Consider the following 18,367-nt stretch of genomic DNA (forward strand, 5'->3'; position numbering starts at 1 on the left):
GGGTAGTATAACTTAAGGGTGATGTAAAATAAAATTCACTGCCTTGAAATGAAAAGACTGGTATCTAGATTGTCTGAAACATACTTTGCAACTTAAGCAAGCTCCTCAATTTTTGCAAAAGTGTCTGAAGCTGCTCTGGAGTGCCTGGACTGCCACGGTGGAGCGCAGAACCTACGGGCTCGCTGCAGGATTTAGGTCACCCTTGCTGTGGAGCACACAGGACCTGGGGTATTGTCCCTCTTCCTGAAATTCCTGAATCACCTCCTGGCTACTTCTGACATTTGTTTTTCAGGTCTCACTGTTCACTCCAATCTCATATGTTGGTGCTCTGAGTACTTGGTGTTGTTTGTTCTGTGCTGTGTAAATGTGAATGTTCAGAGGTTTCAGGCTGGTGCTCACAGTATTCACATCCTTCTTGCCAGGCTCATGCCAAAGTTTGTGACATCTGGGTGCTATGTTTTGGACTCTGGCACCCATATTGCAGTTACCTGACAATAAAGAGAGACTTTTTACCTTTTTCTGGAGCTCTTCAGCAAGTGGTGTGTGCAATGCCCCCATGGCCTTGCTCTGGTGGGCTGTCACGTGGGTGTGTATAAACAAGTCTGTGTGGGCTGCATCTTGTCTAAACTGGGGAATCATGAGACTGCTTGGTTGGCAGGATGGCCCTGCCAGCCCTTACCCCAAAAGCTGGGTGGAAACTGCCAGTTTCTCCTGCATTTGTTAGGCATGAAGTGTTTGTTCAGGGAAGCATTTCTGAAGCCTCTTTAGTTATTGTGAAGGATTTTTTTGTGCCAGTTGCTGAAAGATGCTTCTGGGTGCTTCCTGATGGCTGGAAAGAGTGAGCTTTTCCATTTCCTGGCTTGGACTGGGACATGTAGGGAATTTTTTGTGCAAATAGCATCCAAGCAGAGGTGCTGCACAAATGGGAACCTGTTGCTTACCAGAAACACACCAGAACTGGCAGAGAAGCTGCTGGAAGTAAAAGCCCTGCATGTGCCCAGTTAGAGGTGTGTTTATCCTGCACAAAAATCCTGAGCAGGGCAGAGCTGAAGACCTAGGAGCCATTTCCAGAGGTGTTTCGTTGTTGTTTCTGCTGCCAAGTCTGTAGCTCATCCTTGTATGCTCAAAAGGATAATTTGATATCTGTGTATGTTTGGAGTAAGATTTTTAAAAGCCACTCTGCCTCTGTAAGCTTTCATATTCCCTTACTCAATGCTACAATTATCTACATTGTATCTTAGTTTTTTGTTCAGGTGATTATTGTACAATATAACATTTTACTCATGTGAAGAATAAAAAGGGATCTGCAGGTATCTTTGTAGGCAACGCAGGCCATGGAATTAAACAGTCATGAAGATGCAGAGGGGAAGGATGGTAGGGTACTTTTTAGCATTCTAGCTAAATTTGCCCTTTTTTAGCAATAGGAGCCATTGAGCTACAGTTTTCAGCAGTAACAGAAGAAAATGAAATGTCAAGAGAGCTGAGGCTAGTCTCTAAATACAGCTGCAGGATAAATACCTCTGCAGAAGGCAAATTTGGAGAGGATTTCTTTGTCCATGTGTGAAACCCAAGTGCTGTTTGTGCTACAGTCCTTTCATTGTCAGTTTTGTGTTTGTGAAGACAGTCCTCGGAGTTATTTTATTTTGTGACTATTGTACCACTGTTACTTTTAATTTTGCTCTGTTAACTAGTGCATTGTTCAATAATTGGTCCCATGCCTTGATTCTCAGCTGTTTTTTTAATGAGTCTTGAGAAAAGTAACCTGTGGAGAACTGCATGCTCTGTGTTACATCCCCATGGAACTGAACATGCATCTCAGTCTGGATGAGTTCATAGCAGCCGTTGATTTTTGAGTAATTATGGCTGTTTTTATCTTCATAGGACTGAGCTTGCCCTGAAAGAAACCATGTCATCAGGGGGAGCTGAAGATGATATTCCTCAAGCAGAGAGAAAAACGGTGACAGACTTTTGCTACTTATTGGATAAATCTAAGCAGCTCTTCAATGGCTTAAGGTTAGTGGATTTTTGACAGTATTCCTTCAGAAAAGCCTCAGAACACACACTGCAGTATGTGATGCTGGAGTCAGTACAGAACATTTCAAACCCAAATCCAGTAAGTTTCTTTAGGAGAGAATAATGCACCCCTGTATGGGTACTTTTGGACCATGTGTGTAAGAATGTTTGTAGGAGCAGAGGTTCCAGTTTATAGTAAACTAGAATTTGGAAATCCCATTAAATTGATGTCATTATTGTGAATGGTGTGTTTGAAGGCCACAATTAAGGATTAGGTGTGACTGTGTGCAGTCCACAGCATGCATGTCTCTGTGGAAAAAGAAAGGAGTGAGGAGGATTTTTCTGAATGGGAGGAAAGTAGGAGAGGGAATATTTTTGGGGAAGAAATTTAGGAAGCAATAAACAGAAACATCAAAATCGTGCCCTGTTATGTGTCTGCTGAAACAAGTGTTTAATCTGAACTGTGGAAAAAGGTAAAATCTACATTTATCTACTAAGCAGCTGCAACAACAGCTGGAAAGTCCAACTGGTTTGTCTGCAGGGGAATACATGTTTGGGCAGTAATATGGATATCCTGTTTATCTCAATATATGCCGAGTTAAACAGCATGTATCCAAAGCTGCTTTATTTCTAAGCTTTGCTGTAGAGTCTCTTAAGTAACAGGGGTTTGAGCTCCTATCTGGTTGGCAGTTCAGCCTCTTCCTGGTCTCTGAGTAATGCTGTATGTTTGGGCCCTTATAGCTTGCTGTTAGTCAAACACAGATGGTTAGCAAAGATGCTTTTAATTCCTCCACCCCCCGCTATTGATAATCCTTTCATGTGCTTTAGAAGTTGATTACCAAATCCAAAACAAACATTTTGTGCTCCAAAATCTGAATGGCAAATGGGCAGTAGAGACAGGGAGCTCTTGGTGATTGTGTTTGACCCCCCCATGAAGGACAGTATAAAGCCAAAGGGCTGAGATCTTGAGACCAGGATTTCCAGCGCTGTATAGGACATTACACTGGCTTTCTGATAGATTTTGCTTGAAATTTTGGCCTGAAATGAACACAGTTCACGTGTGGCTGTGTGCTGCTCCAGTTCAGACCAGAGAGGTGGCAGAGACCCTCCAGCCATTCTGTGCCTCCTGCGCCGTGGAGGGAGGTAGTGCTTGTGTCAGGTTTGGAGATGAGAGATGGAGTTTCTCAGTGTGTCCATGGTACTTTTCCAGAAAGAAACCTTCTTGTCCAGCTAAATGAAAAGAAAATGGAGAATACCTTTGGATGAAGTATGGCAAATAAAACCAGAGATGGGATTAAGCAGCCAGTGCTGCTGTGCAAAAATAGCAATATTGCAGAGCAGGAACCTCTGTCCTTACTGTAACCTGGCACTGTTACTTCTTACACTTGACCACCATTTCACCTCTGAGACTTGTGATTCCCGTGGGCATAATGACAGGATAAAGCAACATTATAATTCTCAGGTATCTGCTGTGTTAGTGCTTGTTCTCGGGGGAGTTCACCTGGAGATGTCTTGGCAAGCATCCCAATTCTTAGTCCAGTTGCTTCATAATAAATGCATTTGATTCATGCCTGACATCTTCTGTATTGAAGATGATGACAGCCTTTGCTGCTGTGTTTTTTGCTATTCTCTTGCCCCTACCACATTTCATAGAAAAGAAGTGATGGGGGAGGGAGAGGACAGCAATGATTTCCTCCCCAAAACCTCCTCTGGGCACTTCAGCTACAGGGAGCTGAGCCTATAGCTGTGTTGGCAGCTGCTTAGCTGTTGCTGCTGCCAAAAATTGCAAGGGCTCAGCCTGCCACGTCTTTGTTTCAGTAGCATTTCCTTCCTCTCTTCCCAATGCAGATGCCAAATACAGCATTTGAGGAAAACATATGATGGTGTGCCAAGGTGGCTGCTCGAAAGTGCTCCCAGTGATAGCATCTCCTGAGGCCACGCTGCTGGGGTGACCCTGGGGGGCTCTCTTCCTGGTGCCTCTAGCCTGGGCTATAACTTAGAATAAACTGTTGATGAAGTGTGTTGCAATGGCTCTCTTCTCCCCTTTCCCCACTCCCACTTGCTTTTTTCTTGGAAAAGGCTGGGAAGAGGGAGGCTGTAAGGAAGCAGTTTGTCATGGTGTATTGTCACTGGTATTATTTTCTTTTAAATGTTAAAAAGTGCTTAAATGTGTTCAGTACCACAAAGAAGCCTGGTACTTTAAGGAATTAAAAGACTTTCAGCAACTGTATTTTAGGGAAGTGATTGTCCCTTAGTACTGGGCACTGGTGAGGCAACTTGTCCTGTTCTGGGCCCCTCATGGCAAGAGAGACACCAAGGGGCTGGAGCGTGTCCAGGGATGGGAACAAAGCTGGGGAAAGTCTGGAACACCAGGAGCAGCAGAGGGAGCTGGGGGGCTCAGCCTGGAGAAAAGGAGGCTCAGGAGGTACCTTCTGGCTCTGTGCCACAGCATTTTTATCCCACTGCTGCTCAGGTTCTGGGAACGGGAGCCTGTAACTACTACAAACCCATGAACATAAAAGGAAATTGTCTCTTTTTATCACCTGTCAAAACTGTGAATGTCTTTAAAGCTTTGAATGTTAAACTGACAGTTATTGTAGCCTTCCTCTTTGAAGCATGCTGCTGAGTCTCTGGGACTTTCTCAGCGTCTTTAATGTCCCTGTGTGACAACTTCCATGTGGTGCTGGCCAAGCACACCTCAGCACCTTTAATTGGGTTTCAGCCAGTATTATCTGGCAGCATGGCTGAAATGAACTCCTGACAGAGAATTAATTATGAGCACATAAGTATTGCTAGCCTTTGTGGAGACAAAGAGTATAGCAAGAATTGGATAAAATTCTGGTCTGTCTGTGAAATTTATCCAGCAGCCACACTAGTGCAGCAGGAGAACCAGTCTTGTGTGCCCTGTGTGAGGAACCCATCATTCTAGAGCATCAGAGTTTGTGTCTTCACGTCCCATTTGGAATGTTCTAAAAGCCAAGGAATTGGAAATGGTTTCCACTTGTTGTTGCAGGCTATTGTCATGTCCTAAATCAAATCTCCAGTCCTTCCTCTGCATTTGAATTTGTTTAGTTGCCCCTTTATCCCTCCTGTAGTGGTGTTCAGCCAGAGCAGTGCTGAGCCAGCAGCCTGGGCTGGGCACAGCCCCCTGCTGTCTTTGTCTCTCCTCACTGCTCTGGTGTCCTCCTGTAGATCTGGAAGTAGCAAAAAGTCTTGTTATAACATAGGTCTTGAGCTCTCAACTTGGGGGTATAATTGCTTCTGGGTCATGTATTCCCCTTTGGTGGGAGGAGCTGTGCTAAAAGCCCACTCTGCAATCTGCTGAGGCTTTGGGATTCTTTTGGGCTGTTTCTCACCAAATAATGCACATCCCCATCTTCTGTGGACTAAATGTCCTCTTCTGCTTATGCATCCGTTTTCTTATGGCAAAATTTCTTGGTACATGGGAGCAGCATGTGTGATGTTCAGCACAGAGCAGTAGAGGGATGGCAGGAAGGGCAGCTCTAGTCTGCAAAAAGCAGTAGTGAAAGCACAGTAATGTATTGTCATAAATGAAGTTTTATTACAGCCATGTCAGAATACTATCAAAAGAACAAGTGCTACTGTCTGTTTCCATGGAGATCCTTCCCGTTCCCTGGGGAGCTGAGGAATCCATGGTGTTGTGCAGCTATGCCAGCTGCAATTAGGCAGGCAGGCTGCAGGAGGAATATCCGTGTGGACAGGCAGCAGTGGCTGCAGACAGCAGTGCCAAGCACACGGGCACTGCCCTGGCAGAGCTTCTGCAAACACCTCTCACTGCCACACACTCACATCTAGTGCAGCACAGCGAGCCTGGGCTTTGTGTTTAGGGTATGTTAGGATGTTTAGGATGTGCAGAGGAAGGTGTGGAAGGGGGAGGTGAAGGTGAGTGTGTTAATTAGCTCACTGATGAGGGATAGATGCATGAGCATCATCAGCCTATACCTGCACCATAACCCTACCTGCTTAATGCTTCGTTTGTGCTGCTACTGGTGTTTGAGAGAAGGGTGCTTTCTTGGGTTGGGGTTCTTCAAGTCAGGGTTGTTAATTCAGGCATTCTATAGGTTAGTGTTAGGGAACTTTGATTTGTATAGTTTTTAAAAAAAATATCCATTTCGGTGTAGTTTTGTAATTATATATATTTTTACATATACTTTAACATTTAATCTTGTGGATGTGCTAATTATATTAAATTAAAGCTACCTCTTGCTGTGTCAGAGTCTGTGCTGTATCTTGGGTGTGTGTTTGGACAGTGCCTTAGCTTCTTTTGTTTAGCTAAAATGTTTACATCTATTACAACGACAGAAGGTGGTGAATTATTCCTTGCAGAAAATGCTTTAAATTTGCATGTGTTTGTATCAAGCTGTATTTGAATGAAGATGTTGGTACCCTGAAGCACATATTTATATTCCTGTTTACCCTTTGCTACACCAACATATGTTGCAAGATTTTGAGCAGCCCATTGCAAGTTTGAAGGGATTTTTTTGTTTTTTAATTTGGTAAAATCCTGCACAGATTCCTTGGCATCTTCATGGAATATCAGCACCAAGTATTGGAATGCTTTTCCAGGCTGGTAAGGGATTCATTTTACTTGTAGTAGCTGAGCTAGGTCCCTTCAAGCTGTGTGGGAAGTACAGTTGGCTGACGAGCAGAAGAATATTAATTTCCTTTCCTACCTCGGGTGCTGTTAAAGCAATTACAGTGAGCAGAAGCAGGCCAGAACGCTGCTCTGAAATGGTGTGTGCTGCTCTGCTTCTCTGGCTCCTTCAGAGGACATGGCAAGGTTTCCTAAGGGTGCTGCTTCGCTTGGTCTCTGCCCTCCAGGCTTGGACGTGGCATGTGCTGCTTTTCTGTCTGCTGAAGGTGGTACATGAACCAGCACAGTGATTCGAAAGAGCATTCCTTGTGGAAATCAATCTTGAATCAAATAAAAGAGGATTCTGTCTTGGAAAAGCTGTTCTACTTCCACTTGCAGAGTTGTGCACCTCCTTTGAATGAGCTTTGGTGTAGATATGTAGGGAATGTGTGCTCAGTGGGACTCGGGGGTTTGGTCCCCTCTGTTGCATTTATTTCAAGATTCAGGTAATTCCTGGGAGATGGGAGGAGCGAGGGTTGAGAGCACAAATGTTTAAAGCCAAAATCCTTAGGAATACATCATAGTTGTGGGGTGGAAATATAGCACAGCGTGGAATTCGAGGGGAAGTAGGAGAGCAGAGCTGAACTGGGTTGGCTGTCTCACCTTGTAGCACTGGAGACTGACAGGAGCAAACCAGAAGTTCTCAGGTTGTGCTGTGTCACTAGCTGTGAGTGAGAGGGTGACAAATGTGGTGATGCTGTAACAGAACCCAGTGAGTTCTGTGCTAACTGTGAGCATCCATATGCTGGCCTGACCTGCTGATAGTGGGGCACTGGTTTTGGTTGTGATGTCATAGGCTCTGTTTCTGAAACATGGCTGTATCCATTTGAAAAGATTCCTTCCTTAGTCAGTAACAATAAATATTTTCAGTCTATATTTACTAACTTCCATCTGCTTGTTCTTGGGTAGGGTTTTTCTGTATTACGATATTTTAAGAGTCCAATTTGTCTTTCTGTGCATATAACCATATAATTACTTCTCTTTTAGCAAAATTGTAAGGTATTTTCAAACACCTGTTGCATGTTCCTACATGATCATTTCCTATTTGGAGAGGTTTTGAGAAACTCTGGCAATCATGGTTCTTGTAGTTCTGGGTGCAGGCAGGATTCTAAAGTATGTGAATGAATCCTGAGCAAAGCAGTTCTGACTTTGAATCAAATGTGCTCCTGTCATGTTGGGCTGACTGGATTCTGCTTCCTAATTCTGCTTTTGTCACTGTCTCTTGCAGGGATTTACCTCAGTATGGGCAGAAGCAGTGGCAATCCTATTTTGGGCGAACATTTGATGTTTACACCAAACTCTGGAAGTTCCAACAGCAGCACCGGTAAGGAAATGTTGTAGGCAGATGTGTTGTGTGGGTTTAAGTGCAGCTTTAATCTCTGGAATGCCCAGAGCCCCAGCTAAGAGTGAGATTTCACTGTGTTGTTCAAGCATGAAGGGAGGGAACAGCAGCTTCCTGCAGTGCTCACAGTCTATTGAATTAAAATGTTGCAGAGTGTTCAGTGGCACTTTTTAAACAAACCCTTTTGCTCTACCTGAGTGTGTGGTGCTTTAATTTCTTACTGAGGAGGTGATGGATTCTGCAGAGCAGAATCTGGAATGGTGTGAAGTCTCTTGCTGCAGCGTGGGCTCTGATCCTTCACACCTTCCTCTGGCTGCATAGTCTGAATGTTCTCCTGGGAAGTGGTGACCTTTTGTTGTGTGTATTTTGTGCAACACACTTATGTCTGGTTCTGGCAAGTTTATGCAAGATAAACGGCCCTTCTTGTGGGGTGTGTGTGCTGCTGGCTCTGTGAGGGGCTGCTCCTGGCAATGCTGCACCAGTAATGAAAGCTGAATTTGGCCTTGCAGTGGCTCTTTGTCTTGTCTGGTGGGATGTTCTGGGAAGTTTGGGAATCCTTTTAATCTTTCTTTTCTCTCTTGCGACATAGACAAGTATTGGACAATCGGTATGGGTTGAAGAGGTGGCAAATTGGGGAAATTGCTTCCAAGATTGGGCAGCTCTATTACCATTATTAGTAAGTAAGCACAGAAGAGGATTCAGTGGGCAATGCAGGGTTAGTGGCAGCTGCATGCCAAATGTCTGGATGCTCAGTCAGGAGGAGTCAGTGATTGGGCTGAGTCACGATGCCTGTTTGTGAATGAAGGCCCTGGGGACTGCATGGGGTGCTGCAGGGATGGGCCCCTGTGAGCCTGGTGCCACACTGCTGCTCACACTGGCACTGCCCAAGGGCTTCTCTCCTGCCTCCAAAGGGTCTTCCACGTGTGCTGCATTGGAATGTTGTGGAAAAATGTGATTTACAAGTTTGGGAGCCTGATGTTCCTGTTCAGTGACGCCATCACCTGTACGTGTGGTGCAGGATGGGCAGCTCCGAATGTTATCTGAAATGGGATCCAAGGTCTGGCACATCCCACAGTGAGAGTCTGGCTCTCCTGGGCTGGCACTTGAGGAGGGAGCTCTGCAGGGAGGCCCAGGCTGGCTGAGGGGCAGGAAGGGAGGGTTTGGTGTGGCTTTTTTCCCTGTGAGGCAGTGAGCTGATGCCCCTGTTCCCCGCAGCCTGCGCACCTCTGAAACCAGCTATCTCAACGAGGCTTTCTCCTTCTACTCAGCCATCAGGCAGAGGTCCTACTACTCCCAGGTCAACAAAGAGGACAGGTATGTCTGAATGGAGGCCCTTGTTTTTTCAAGACCAGAAAGGTGTGTGGAAGCAGCAAGGATATAAACTGTAGGAGCATAACTAGGATAAAATCCATGTTGTTGAAGAAGTTTCTTTTAATCCTTCTGCCACTATTGAAAAATTCAGGATAAATAAGAGCTTTGCTGTATGACTGGAAGAATATTCTGTTACCTGGTCCTGGATAGAAGGCTATTAGCCCCAAAGTTTTCTCATTTTAAATCCTGAGTGGTATCAGTGCTGGGAGCTAGAGTGCTGTGGGTGGAAGATGGGTCAGCTGGGCTGGAGCAGAGGAATCTGTGTGATTCTCATCAGGCCTTTCAGGGGAACAGCAGTTCATACTGCAGTACAGCACGGTTTGAACTGCCAGCCATGATATCTGACTCCCATGCCCCTGTCAAGTAAAGAGGCTGTTGCTTTCTTAAGTTATTTTTTATGTCCCTGTACTCAATTTTAACTAAACCTCCAAGCAGCCAGGTGGCTATTCATCACCACATGAGTTCAGTCAGAACTCTTAATCTGCAACTGTTCAGCCCTGCTGTGGTCTTAAACTCCTCCTCTCCCTTACCCCTGCTACCTGCCTCTATTTTAATCTCAAATTTGGCTGTGGTGTTTTTGTTGTTGTGTCTAGGCCTGAATTAGTGGTTAAGAAGCTGCGTTACTATGCAAGGTTCATAGTGGTTTGTCTCCTGCTCAACAAGATGGATGTTGTAAAGGACCTTGTAAAGGTATGCTAGAATCAGGATAAAGGTGCTGAGGGGTGGGAGGTTGCTGATCCTTACTTTTCTAGTTTGTCTGACATCCAAGATAGGGAATACCTTCTGTCATTCAGACATTTAATAATGACACTTCAGGATCAAATGATTTGGTTGCATTGTTTGAATGAACAGCCAGTAAAAATGTTCCAGTAGCTGCAGCCCAGACAGGGAGGTGCCCTGGGAGTGCAGCAGAGGAACAGCAAGCTGCTCCCCACAGCATATGCTTCCCAGCCCTCTGACAACCTCGCTTCAAGCAGTTCCTGGGCCTGACAGCTTTGTGTAGGTTGCATTGCTGTGTGTGTCACAGCTACCCTGAACTGCAGCCTTCGCTTAGCACAGCTAAACCAGCCACACCATCCCCTTGCTCAAGGTATTTAAAGTTACTTGCAAGCTGAAATCTGAGTCCCTGGTATCCATAGCTTATGGTAATAACCGGTGACATAGCTGTGAGTGGGATAATTATACTTAACTCCAGATATTCTTTGCATTTGGACCTACGTAAAAGACAATTTGCATTGCCAGAACTCCATGTAGCATTGGCATTCTGTCTGCTGAACGAGCGCGTTTTGGCTGGCATGTTAGTCAGGAGTGTGCTGCATATGTTCTCAAGGAATTTATTTATTTATTATTCTTAAAGGCCAGCACAGCTAACCAAATATAAGGTTACTGACTGTCTGTTAAAGTCTGGTTTTAGGAGTGACTGTGTCTATCTCTGAACTGTTTACATCAGGAGCTGTCAGATGAAATTGAAGACTACACTCATCGTTTCAATACTGAAGATCAGGTGGAGTGGAACCTGGTTCTTCAGGAAGTGGCAGCATTTATTGAGGTGAGAATACCATCCCCTCTAGTTGTTTCAGAGTTTTCTGTCTTGTTGATGGAAGTGTTGCTGTATCACCACATTTGTGAGGGAAGCAGGTGTGCCAGTGCAGGGACAGTCCCATAAATCATTGACACATGTTCACAGGAATATTTAAATACTGCCAGAATGGGTGGCACCATTATCATTCACTCTCCTCCTTTCTATTCATTTCTACAAAGGGAAAGCAAGCTAAAATAGGAAAACTACAATTATTATGACTATAGGAATATGTTGTTTATTCTGCATGAATTTGTGAGGTGGTTGATGACATTTGACTCCTCAGGTACAGCGAAGCTGAAGCAGAGTCCATGTCATTGGAGGCAGTAGGCTTTTCTCACTGCTGTACCTTCATGTGCTTGTCCCATGTATTTCTTGCAGTCCCTAAGAACTTTGCTTTTCCAGCTGGGAAGGCTTGACCCTCTAGCCTGCATAGAAATATATAAATACATGTATGGCAAAGTAATTTTAAAAATCTGCCTCATTCGTGAGATGTTTATTCTAAGTGCCGAGACCTGTGGACTTCTCTCTGACTGCAAATCTGTATGCTTTCCTGAATTCTTGATTTATTCTGGTTGCTTTTTTTAGGCAGACCCTGTCATGGTTTTAAATGATGACAACACCATTGTAATCACCTCTAACAGGCTTTCTGAGACGGGAGCTCCGTTGCTGGAGCAGGGGATGATAGTGGGACAGCTTGCTCTTGCAGATGCGCTCATTATTGGGAACTGCAACAACCAGGTAAAGGAAATTCTGGGCACCTGGGTTTGCATCTTTGGAGTCCCCCCCATGACATCCCTTCTGATCATACAACAGGGATTCCAACAGAGGAGAACACTGAAATAATTTTATTGTGATGGTTGCAGTGGTAGCAAGAGGAAGAGGGTTCACAGAAAAAAGACCTAAAAATGAAATGTTAGCTATTAGATCTGTGGTACTGACCTCTTATTGTTTATATTCAACATGTCAATTAAGTAGACACAATTGATTTTCATATACTGAATTATTTGTAACAACATTCAAGCATGGGAGACCTCTAAGATACATCCAGAAAAAGCTTGACTTGAGCTTTCATATGACTCACTCCAGCTTGTTGCAACTTCAGTGGCAACAGGAAGAGGTTTTCAAAAGACATTCTAGGTTCTGTTTTTAGATGATAATGATAGTGAAGTTGTACAAATTTCTTGGCTTCTCTCTGAGCTCTTTTCAGGTAAGCAAGGGAGTTATATTTAAACTACGCTTCATCTGTCTTTGTCAGATTTTGTCTGAATTCATAGTACATAGCCATTTCAGCACCTGATTAATCCACACCCCAGAGAAGCCTGTAATTTGGAAGCAGGGGTCTGCAGTGCAGTGACTTGCCTGGTAGATCAGTAACAAATAGACTCTGTTTTCTGTGAGCTCTTCTAGAAGTCATTCACAGCTCTTCAGAGATTCAAAGATGACACTGACAGATCCCTGAGAGAGAATGGCCTCTCTGGTGTGCAGTGGAGTCTCTCAGCTGCATAATTCCAGAGCAATTCTGTTTAATGTGTATCTGGCAGAATAAACTGTGTGACTCTCTTGCAGGTCAAGTTCAGTGAACTGACAATCGACATGTTCCGAATGCTGCAGGCTCTGGAGAGGGAACCCATGAACTTGGCATCTCAAATGAACAAACCCGGAATGCAGGTCAGTTCCACTTCAAACAAACCTGGCAGCACATCTTAACTGGGTTTTTTGTTGATTGATTGCTTTTATGTAGTGTACTCCTTCAGTATTGTCACTGTGCAGAGCAGGTTAGCAAAGGTGGTGTAACTTCCACTAGAAATTAGTGAAGAGTAGCTCAAACCCGTGGATTCATCAGATTACTGAGTCATCTGAAAGTTAATGTCCCCTTCAGAGAAGTATCAAGTCTTCTATCTGGGGCCAAAAGAAAATATGGAGATTTTTCATTTATTTAATTGGGATGAAGTGTGAATTTTGTCACTCATTTCTTGGGTGATACTTGAGACACTAAGAAAGATTTAATTCACAAGTTTCAGTGAGGAATAATACAAAGTTATGGTTTGAATACTGTGCATCCTGCTTTACTATAATAGGAAATGCAGAATGGGCAGACCACTTGTGTGGGTAGTGTGTTGGAACATTCTAATAAATAGAAGTTTAGAGGGTTATGAGACTGCTTTGATAATATCTGGTTGTTGGGGTTTTTGAGTAGTATTTTGTTTCTTTCTTTTAACAGGAGTCAACAGAGAAACCAGCCAGGCGGGAAAACCCCCATAAATACCTACTTTATAAACCAACTTTTAGCCAGCTATATACATTTTTAGCAGCATCATTTAAGGTTTGTGAAATCGGTGAATTTATTTGTAATAAAAAATATCCAGGACTGTTTGTGAGAGTAAATGAAATGTGGATCTCCACTGATGTGGAGAATAGAAAAATCTTAAGAGTATTCTTTCATTTTATATCATGCCAAGCACAAACCAAAATGGGGGAAGTGCATCAGGAGATTGTCGCTCTCGAGCACTGCACAGCTACTGAATCTCCAGTCCTGTATCCCACTCAAACTGTAAACAAAGCTTCCCTTGTGCATTGTCGGGGAGTTGGGCTCTGCGTGGATCTTGGCAGCTTTTGGGTTCCATATCTTGGAGAGCCTCAGATCTGCATAGATAGTGAAGGAGTCTGTGTGGAGGCAGGTGCTTTGTCAGTGCTGTTGGAGCTCTGCTGCCAGCCTCGAGGTTTGTGTGGAGACAAGTTCAGACATTTCATCAGTGACACTCTTGGTCTGTTGGAAGGGGTGTCTGTGCTGGGGCAGGGCCAGTCCGTGCACCAAGGGCAGAGTGGAGGGGAGCCAGAAGCAGGAGTAGCACAATTATAATGACAGTGTGTTCATGGAGGTGATGATTCAGTACTAAAATAAACTTGTACCTTTCTTCCCTGGCCCTGGTCCCCTGTTTGCATTGCAGGAGCTGCCTGCCAACAGCGTGCTGCTGATTTACCTGTCTGCCACGGGCGTGTTCCCATCAGGTCGTTCGGATAGTGAAGGTACAATAAAGGAATGCTCCCTGTCATGAACAGGGCTTGAATTCTCCTTATGTTCCAGGACAAGTGACCAAGAAAGATGTCACAAAGCTCCTTTAAAAAGACAAGTCAATTAGATTCTCCTGTCTGCTTAGTAAGATAGCCTTTATTTTCCACGAACAATAATTAAATCTTTGTGTTTTAATTAGTGTGCATTAGCCTGAGAACTTTTCAAAGGACACATCCAGTTTTTGATGCATCTGAAGTATTAAAAGCCTCCCAATTTTGAAGACCACGTGGCTCAGTTGATGCATCAGCACAAAGTTCATAAAATGGCTCCATGGCACTCTGATCTTTCCAATGCCCAGCACCAGGAGAACGTGTGGCCAGGACATGGGTGGTGGAAGGACTCAAGCAGCTGCAGGGACTGGTCTATTTGCACGCTCATTAACCTGACAATTCAAGCCCTTCTCATGATTTTTAACAATTCCCCTCACCTCACCCTCCTGTTCTTTTCAATCTAGCAGAATATTTGGATGCAGCTGCAATGTAAAAGCTGAAAACTAGTTGGCTGAAGTAAACACGGTCCAAAGATCTGTTTATATAATTCCAGAAAAAAAATCAAAACAATTTTTTAACATCCTAAATATTGTAAAAAACCTCATCTGTTTGAGACTTGCATTCCTTTATAAGATGCATGCTTTGTCCACCCCTGTGCATGATTTATAGAGCTCTCAAAATGTTAAAAGAATAAAGAAAATCCCTGTCAGCTTTGGACAGTGGCAGTGATTTTTTAAAAATGCTTTTAACATTTTACTTCTTGCTGCAGCTTGGTGATAGGTCCTAACTGCAGTGTGTCCTCTGAGGCCTGTGGTGTGTGCCCCTCTCTGCATGTGTTGTTTCAGCTTAAGAGCTTGTGGCAGAGGCATCCAGGCTCAGTCAGCTGAGGAGCTGCACCCCAGTGTGCAGCTTTCACCAAGGAACCCATCACAACTGCATTCCTTTAATAAGGTGGTGTGGCCTGCACACAGTTCTGCCTTATTAAAGGGGAGAGCAGCTGCAAGTTGCACTGTGCATTGCCTGCAAGCCGTGTGTTTGGCAGACCATGTGAGGTGTTTGTAACAGTGCTAAATTAATGTTTGTCCTGTTCCTGATTTTGTATCCCCAAAGCTTCCCTTAAATGGAAAGGCGCCTTGTATCCAAACCTGAAAAAATTGCATTTGGTGGCCAAATGTGGGTCAGCCAAGTCTGCAAATGTGTGACAGAATGAGGAAACCCTAATACTTTATTTTACTAAAGTTAGTGACATTTCATTCCCATACCACTGGCAGAAATATTTCTTGGTATCTTGTGGGATTTGATCTTTTTATAGCCATTGCTTTTGTGTTTGCTCTCCATCAGACATTCAGGGGGTAGCTCAGTTTTGCAAATTTAACAGAATATTCAGCTTACAGTGGGAACACATGTTCAGGGCGTGTGTATGTGAAAATTGCGAATTCTGACTTCGAAATCTTGAAATACATTTGATACAGATTTGAAATCTGGTTAAAGCTGTTTTGTCCCTTTGTCATTCTCTGAGTTCTCTCTTCTCCCCTTTGCAGTGTTAGAACTGCAAATGACATTAGTATTTCTAGTCTTTTTGATTCATTTAGCCTTTTTTTTGGATCAAATTGTGAATCTGGAATATGCAAACTTATACAGTAATTCTACAAAGGTATTGATTTTCCTGGATCAGCCGTGTAATGAGTTTTAATCTTTTATCTCTATGGTGTAACAAGAGCCAATATTGGGATAATTTGAATTAATTAATGGGTTAATAGTGAATAATTAAATTACAAGTTATGAAATTGCATTCCTTGCTTCTATTTGATAGATACTGAAATTTCTACAAAAGCATAAAAAGGAATGTGCAGTTAGTGAAGTCTCCACATTCCCCTCTCCCCTCCTTACAACTGCAGCAGTTCAGATTCCCCTCGTTCTCTGGGATTTGTTGTTGCTTCCTCCCTGTCATGTAGTCAGTAGCTGTCCAGCAGGGGTGAGTTGCCCCTGCTGATTTGAGCCCCCTTTCCCCATGAAGGTCCCTACGATTTCGGGGGAGTGCTGACCAACAGCAACCGCGACATCATCAACGGGGACGCCCTGCACAAGCGCAACCAGGCCTACAAGGAGATGCACTGGTGAGTGTGCTGCAGCCTGCAAACCCACAGCAGCTTGTCTGCAGTAGGGGGAGATGCATCAACACCTCGGGAGTTCGCACTCCTCGGTGCAGAACATCATCGTGGGGATTGGCTTGAACACTCAGAAGTGGATGAGCAGCTTTAAATGATCATTTAAACACTTCAACCTTACTTACGTAAGTCAGTATAAGTTCTTAATTACTGACAAACTTCAGATCAGTGGTGGATGACTTCTCAAGAAGTTAAACATCTCCTGGACTAATGAGAAGTCCCACAGTCCATATTATAGACAAATATAGACAATAGTGCAGCTGCCCTCTGAGTATGAATCTAGGGACTGCAGCGTGGGAAATCTGTCTGTTTTTTATCTGACTGTGGGCAGCTCTGTGGCTGAGACACTGGTGCAGTGTCAGAGCTGTGCAGCACTTGTGGTGCTCTGAGGGGTCCCTTTCTCTCTGCAGCCTTCACCCTGGAGATCTCTACCCTTTCACCAGAAAGCCCCTGTTCATCATCGTGGATTCTTCCAACAGCGTTGCCTACAAGGTAAGGCCCTTGGAGGCAGTTCCTCCTGTGGTAGGATACAGTGCCAACCCCTAGTTAGCTTACACTTTTAACAGGCTATTTTTTTTAAACAGTTTGTATTCAGTCTTTCTTTTCTTTTGAGGTTGTGCATGCTAGTCAGGATCTGACCCTATGAATAGGAACAAGAAGGAGAAGCACATGAACAGCCGCTCATTGGAAAGTAATAAATCCTCCTGGAGGGAAAAAAGGTTCAAGATTTCCAAGGTCTCTGGTGGGAGGTTTACTTTTGTTTTATACCAAAGACAAATCTCGGTGTGTGTGCATGGGGGAGGGAGATAACTAATGTGCTTTTCTTTTTTCCAGTCATCCAACATTCAGTTACTTTTAAGCAACAAAAAGGAGTCAAAGCATTGAGCCTGATCTTAAAAAACACGGGGTGTCTGTGTCTGAAAAGTGTCTGAACCAAGGAAGTAACAAGCCTCAAATTAGCATCCAGTGTTACTGTAGAGTGGTGTTTGCTTGGACACTGAGCCTCCTTCCTAGGGTGCTCTGGACTTACAGTAGAATTGCTCCATGCCAAATCACCTCTGGGAATCTGCAGTTCGGGTAATGCAGAAGCAGGCATTGCACTCGTGGTGGCCAGTTGAATCTGGAGAGCATTACACATGTATTTCATTCATGAATGGGGTAATAAGAGTGTGCTATATCTGGGGAAAGTGCCACTTCTTCTGTGTTCCTTTTTATAGCTCCATTATGTGCAGGGCGGGAGGGAACATCCACAGCTGCGTTTCGGAGGAGGAACAGGGACGTCTAGTGGCCAGAGGAGCTTGTGCCTTGCTCAGTGTCCACAGGCTGTGCTGTTTGTTTGGAAGGCATGTGCTGGCCAAGGAGAGGTACTAAATCAGTGGTCAGCGTGAGCCAGGGTAGTTCTGTATTGAGCCAGGGAACTCCTGCCTGACAGCCAGATAATGATCTGGCCTCTCGGTTGGCTCTTTGGTTTGCTGTAGCGTAATGTATCTCAGAGGGCTTTTTAAACACCACTTTATTTAAATTCACTGCACTGGTTTCAGAACAAATCTGCTTTTTTCTTGAATTCCCTTCCCCATTTAAATGGAGGGAAACACAATTAGAGTGATTTACTTGTCTTTCTGAGAAAGTGAGCATTTGGAAGGGATTTATTTCCCTATGCTCTTTCCTGGCATTCATTCCAGTATAACATCAGGAGGATTGGTTTTCTTTCAGGGGAAAAAGGTATGGCTTGTGTTGGGTTTTTGGTTTGGTTTTGGTTTTTGTAGCACCTTCCTCTCTAATAGAATTGTTAGAAGATGTCAAATGGATCAGCTCTGTAAGAGAGCAAAGGATTCCAGCTCTGGGTTCTGTGTAAAGCTTAGAGCAAAGAACCTGTTTGGGGCAATGGATTTCCACATGTAGATTTGTAGGTCTTGTGAGAATAATGTCAAGTGTTTACAGTAGAATTTGCTTTTTGTATTGCATTTAAATTTGATAATTAAGTTTTCTTTGTTTTGTGGGCACACAGTAAGCAACTCTGTAACCTCCACTGAGTTTCTTTTTGTTGTTCTGCAGTGAGCTGGCAGGGGTGTAAAACCCAGCAGTCTGTTCAGCACAACTGGTGGGGAGCATCCATGTGAGATTGGGAAGTATTTCAGGACAGGATTATAGAAGTGGCTGCTAGGAGCACTGAC

The 18,367-nt window shown here is 44.0% G+C and overlaps 1 protein-coding gene across 6 annotated transcripts in view; it reads left to right on the plus strand.

Moving 5' to 3' along the window:
• SCAI (suppressor of cancer cell invasion) overlaps positions 1-18,367 on the plus strand; it is a 38,331-nt gene that overhangs the window by 9,576 nt on the left and 10,388 nt on the right. For 4 of the 6 annotated variants that reach the window (XM_077189253.1, XM_077189251.1, XM_077189255.1 and 1 more), the window contains exons 3-15: positions 122-228; positions 1,882-2,013; positions 7,896-7,991; positions 8,599-8,685; positions 9,225-9,323; positions 9,974-10,070; positions 10,831-10,929; positions 11,548-11,700; positions 12,529-12,630; positions 13,184-13,285; positions 13,911-13,989; positions 16,043-16,142; positions 16,604-16,685. In XM_077189253.1, the coding sequence (XP_077045368.1) occupies positions 1,907-2,013; positions 7,896-7,991; positions 8,599-8,685; positions 9,225-9,323; positions 9,974-10,070; positions 10,831-10,929; positions 11,548-11,700; positions 12,529-12,630; positions 13,184-13,285; positions 13,911-13,989; positions 16,043-16,142; positions 16,604-16,685 (1,203 nt within the window). In that variant the 5' untranslated portion in view covers positions 122-228; positions 1,882-1,906. Of the gene's footprint in view, positions 1-121; positions 293-1,881; positions 2,014-7,895; positions 7,992-8,598; positions 8,686-9,224; positions 9,324-9,973; positions 10,071-10,830; positions 10,930-11,547; positions 11,701-12,528; positions 12,631-13,183; positions 13,286-13,910; positions 13,990-16,042; positions 16,143-16,603; positions 16,686-18,367 lie in introns of all 6 variants that reach the window. The other 2 variants (XM_077189254.1, XM_077189256.1) reach the window with 2 other exon arrangements.

Source organism: Agelaius phoeniceus, chromosome 21 (genome assembly GCF_051311805.1).
Source record: "Agelaius phoeniceus isolate bAgePho1 chromosome 21, bAgePho1.hap1, whole genome shotgun sequence".
In the NCBI taxonomy this organism is placed as follows: domain Eukaryota; kingdom Metazoa; phylum Chordata; class Aves; order Passeriformes; family Icteridae; genus Agelaius; species Agelaius phoeniceus.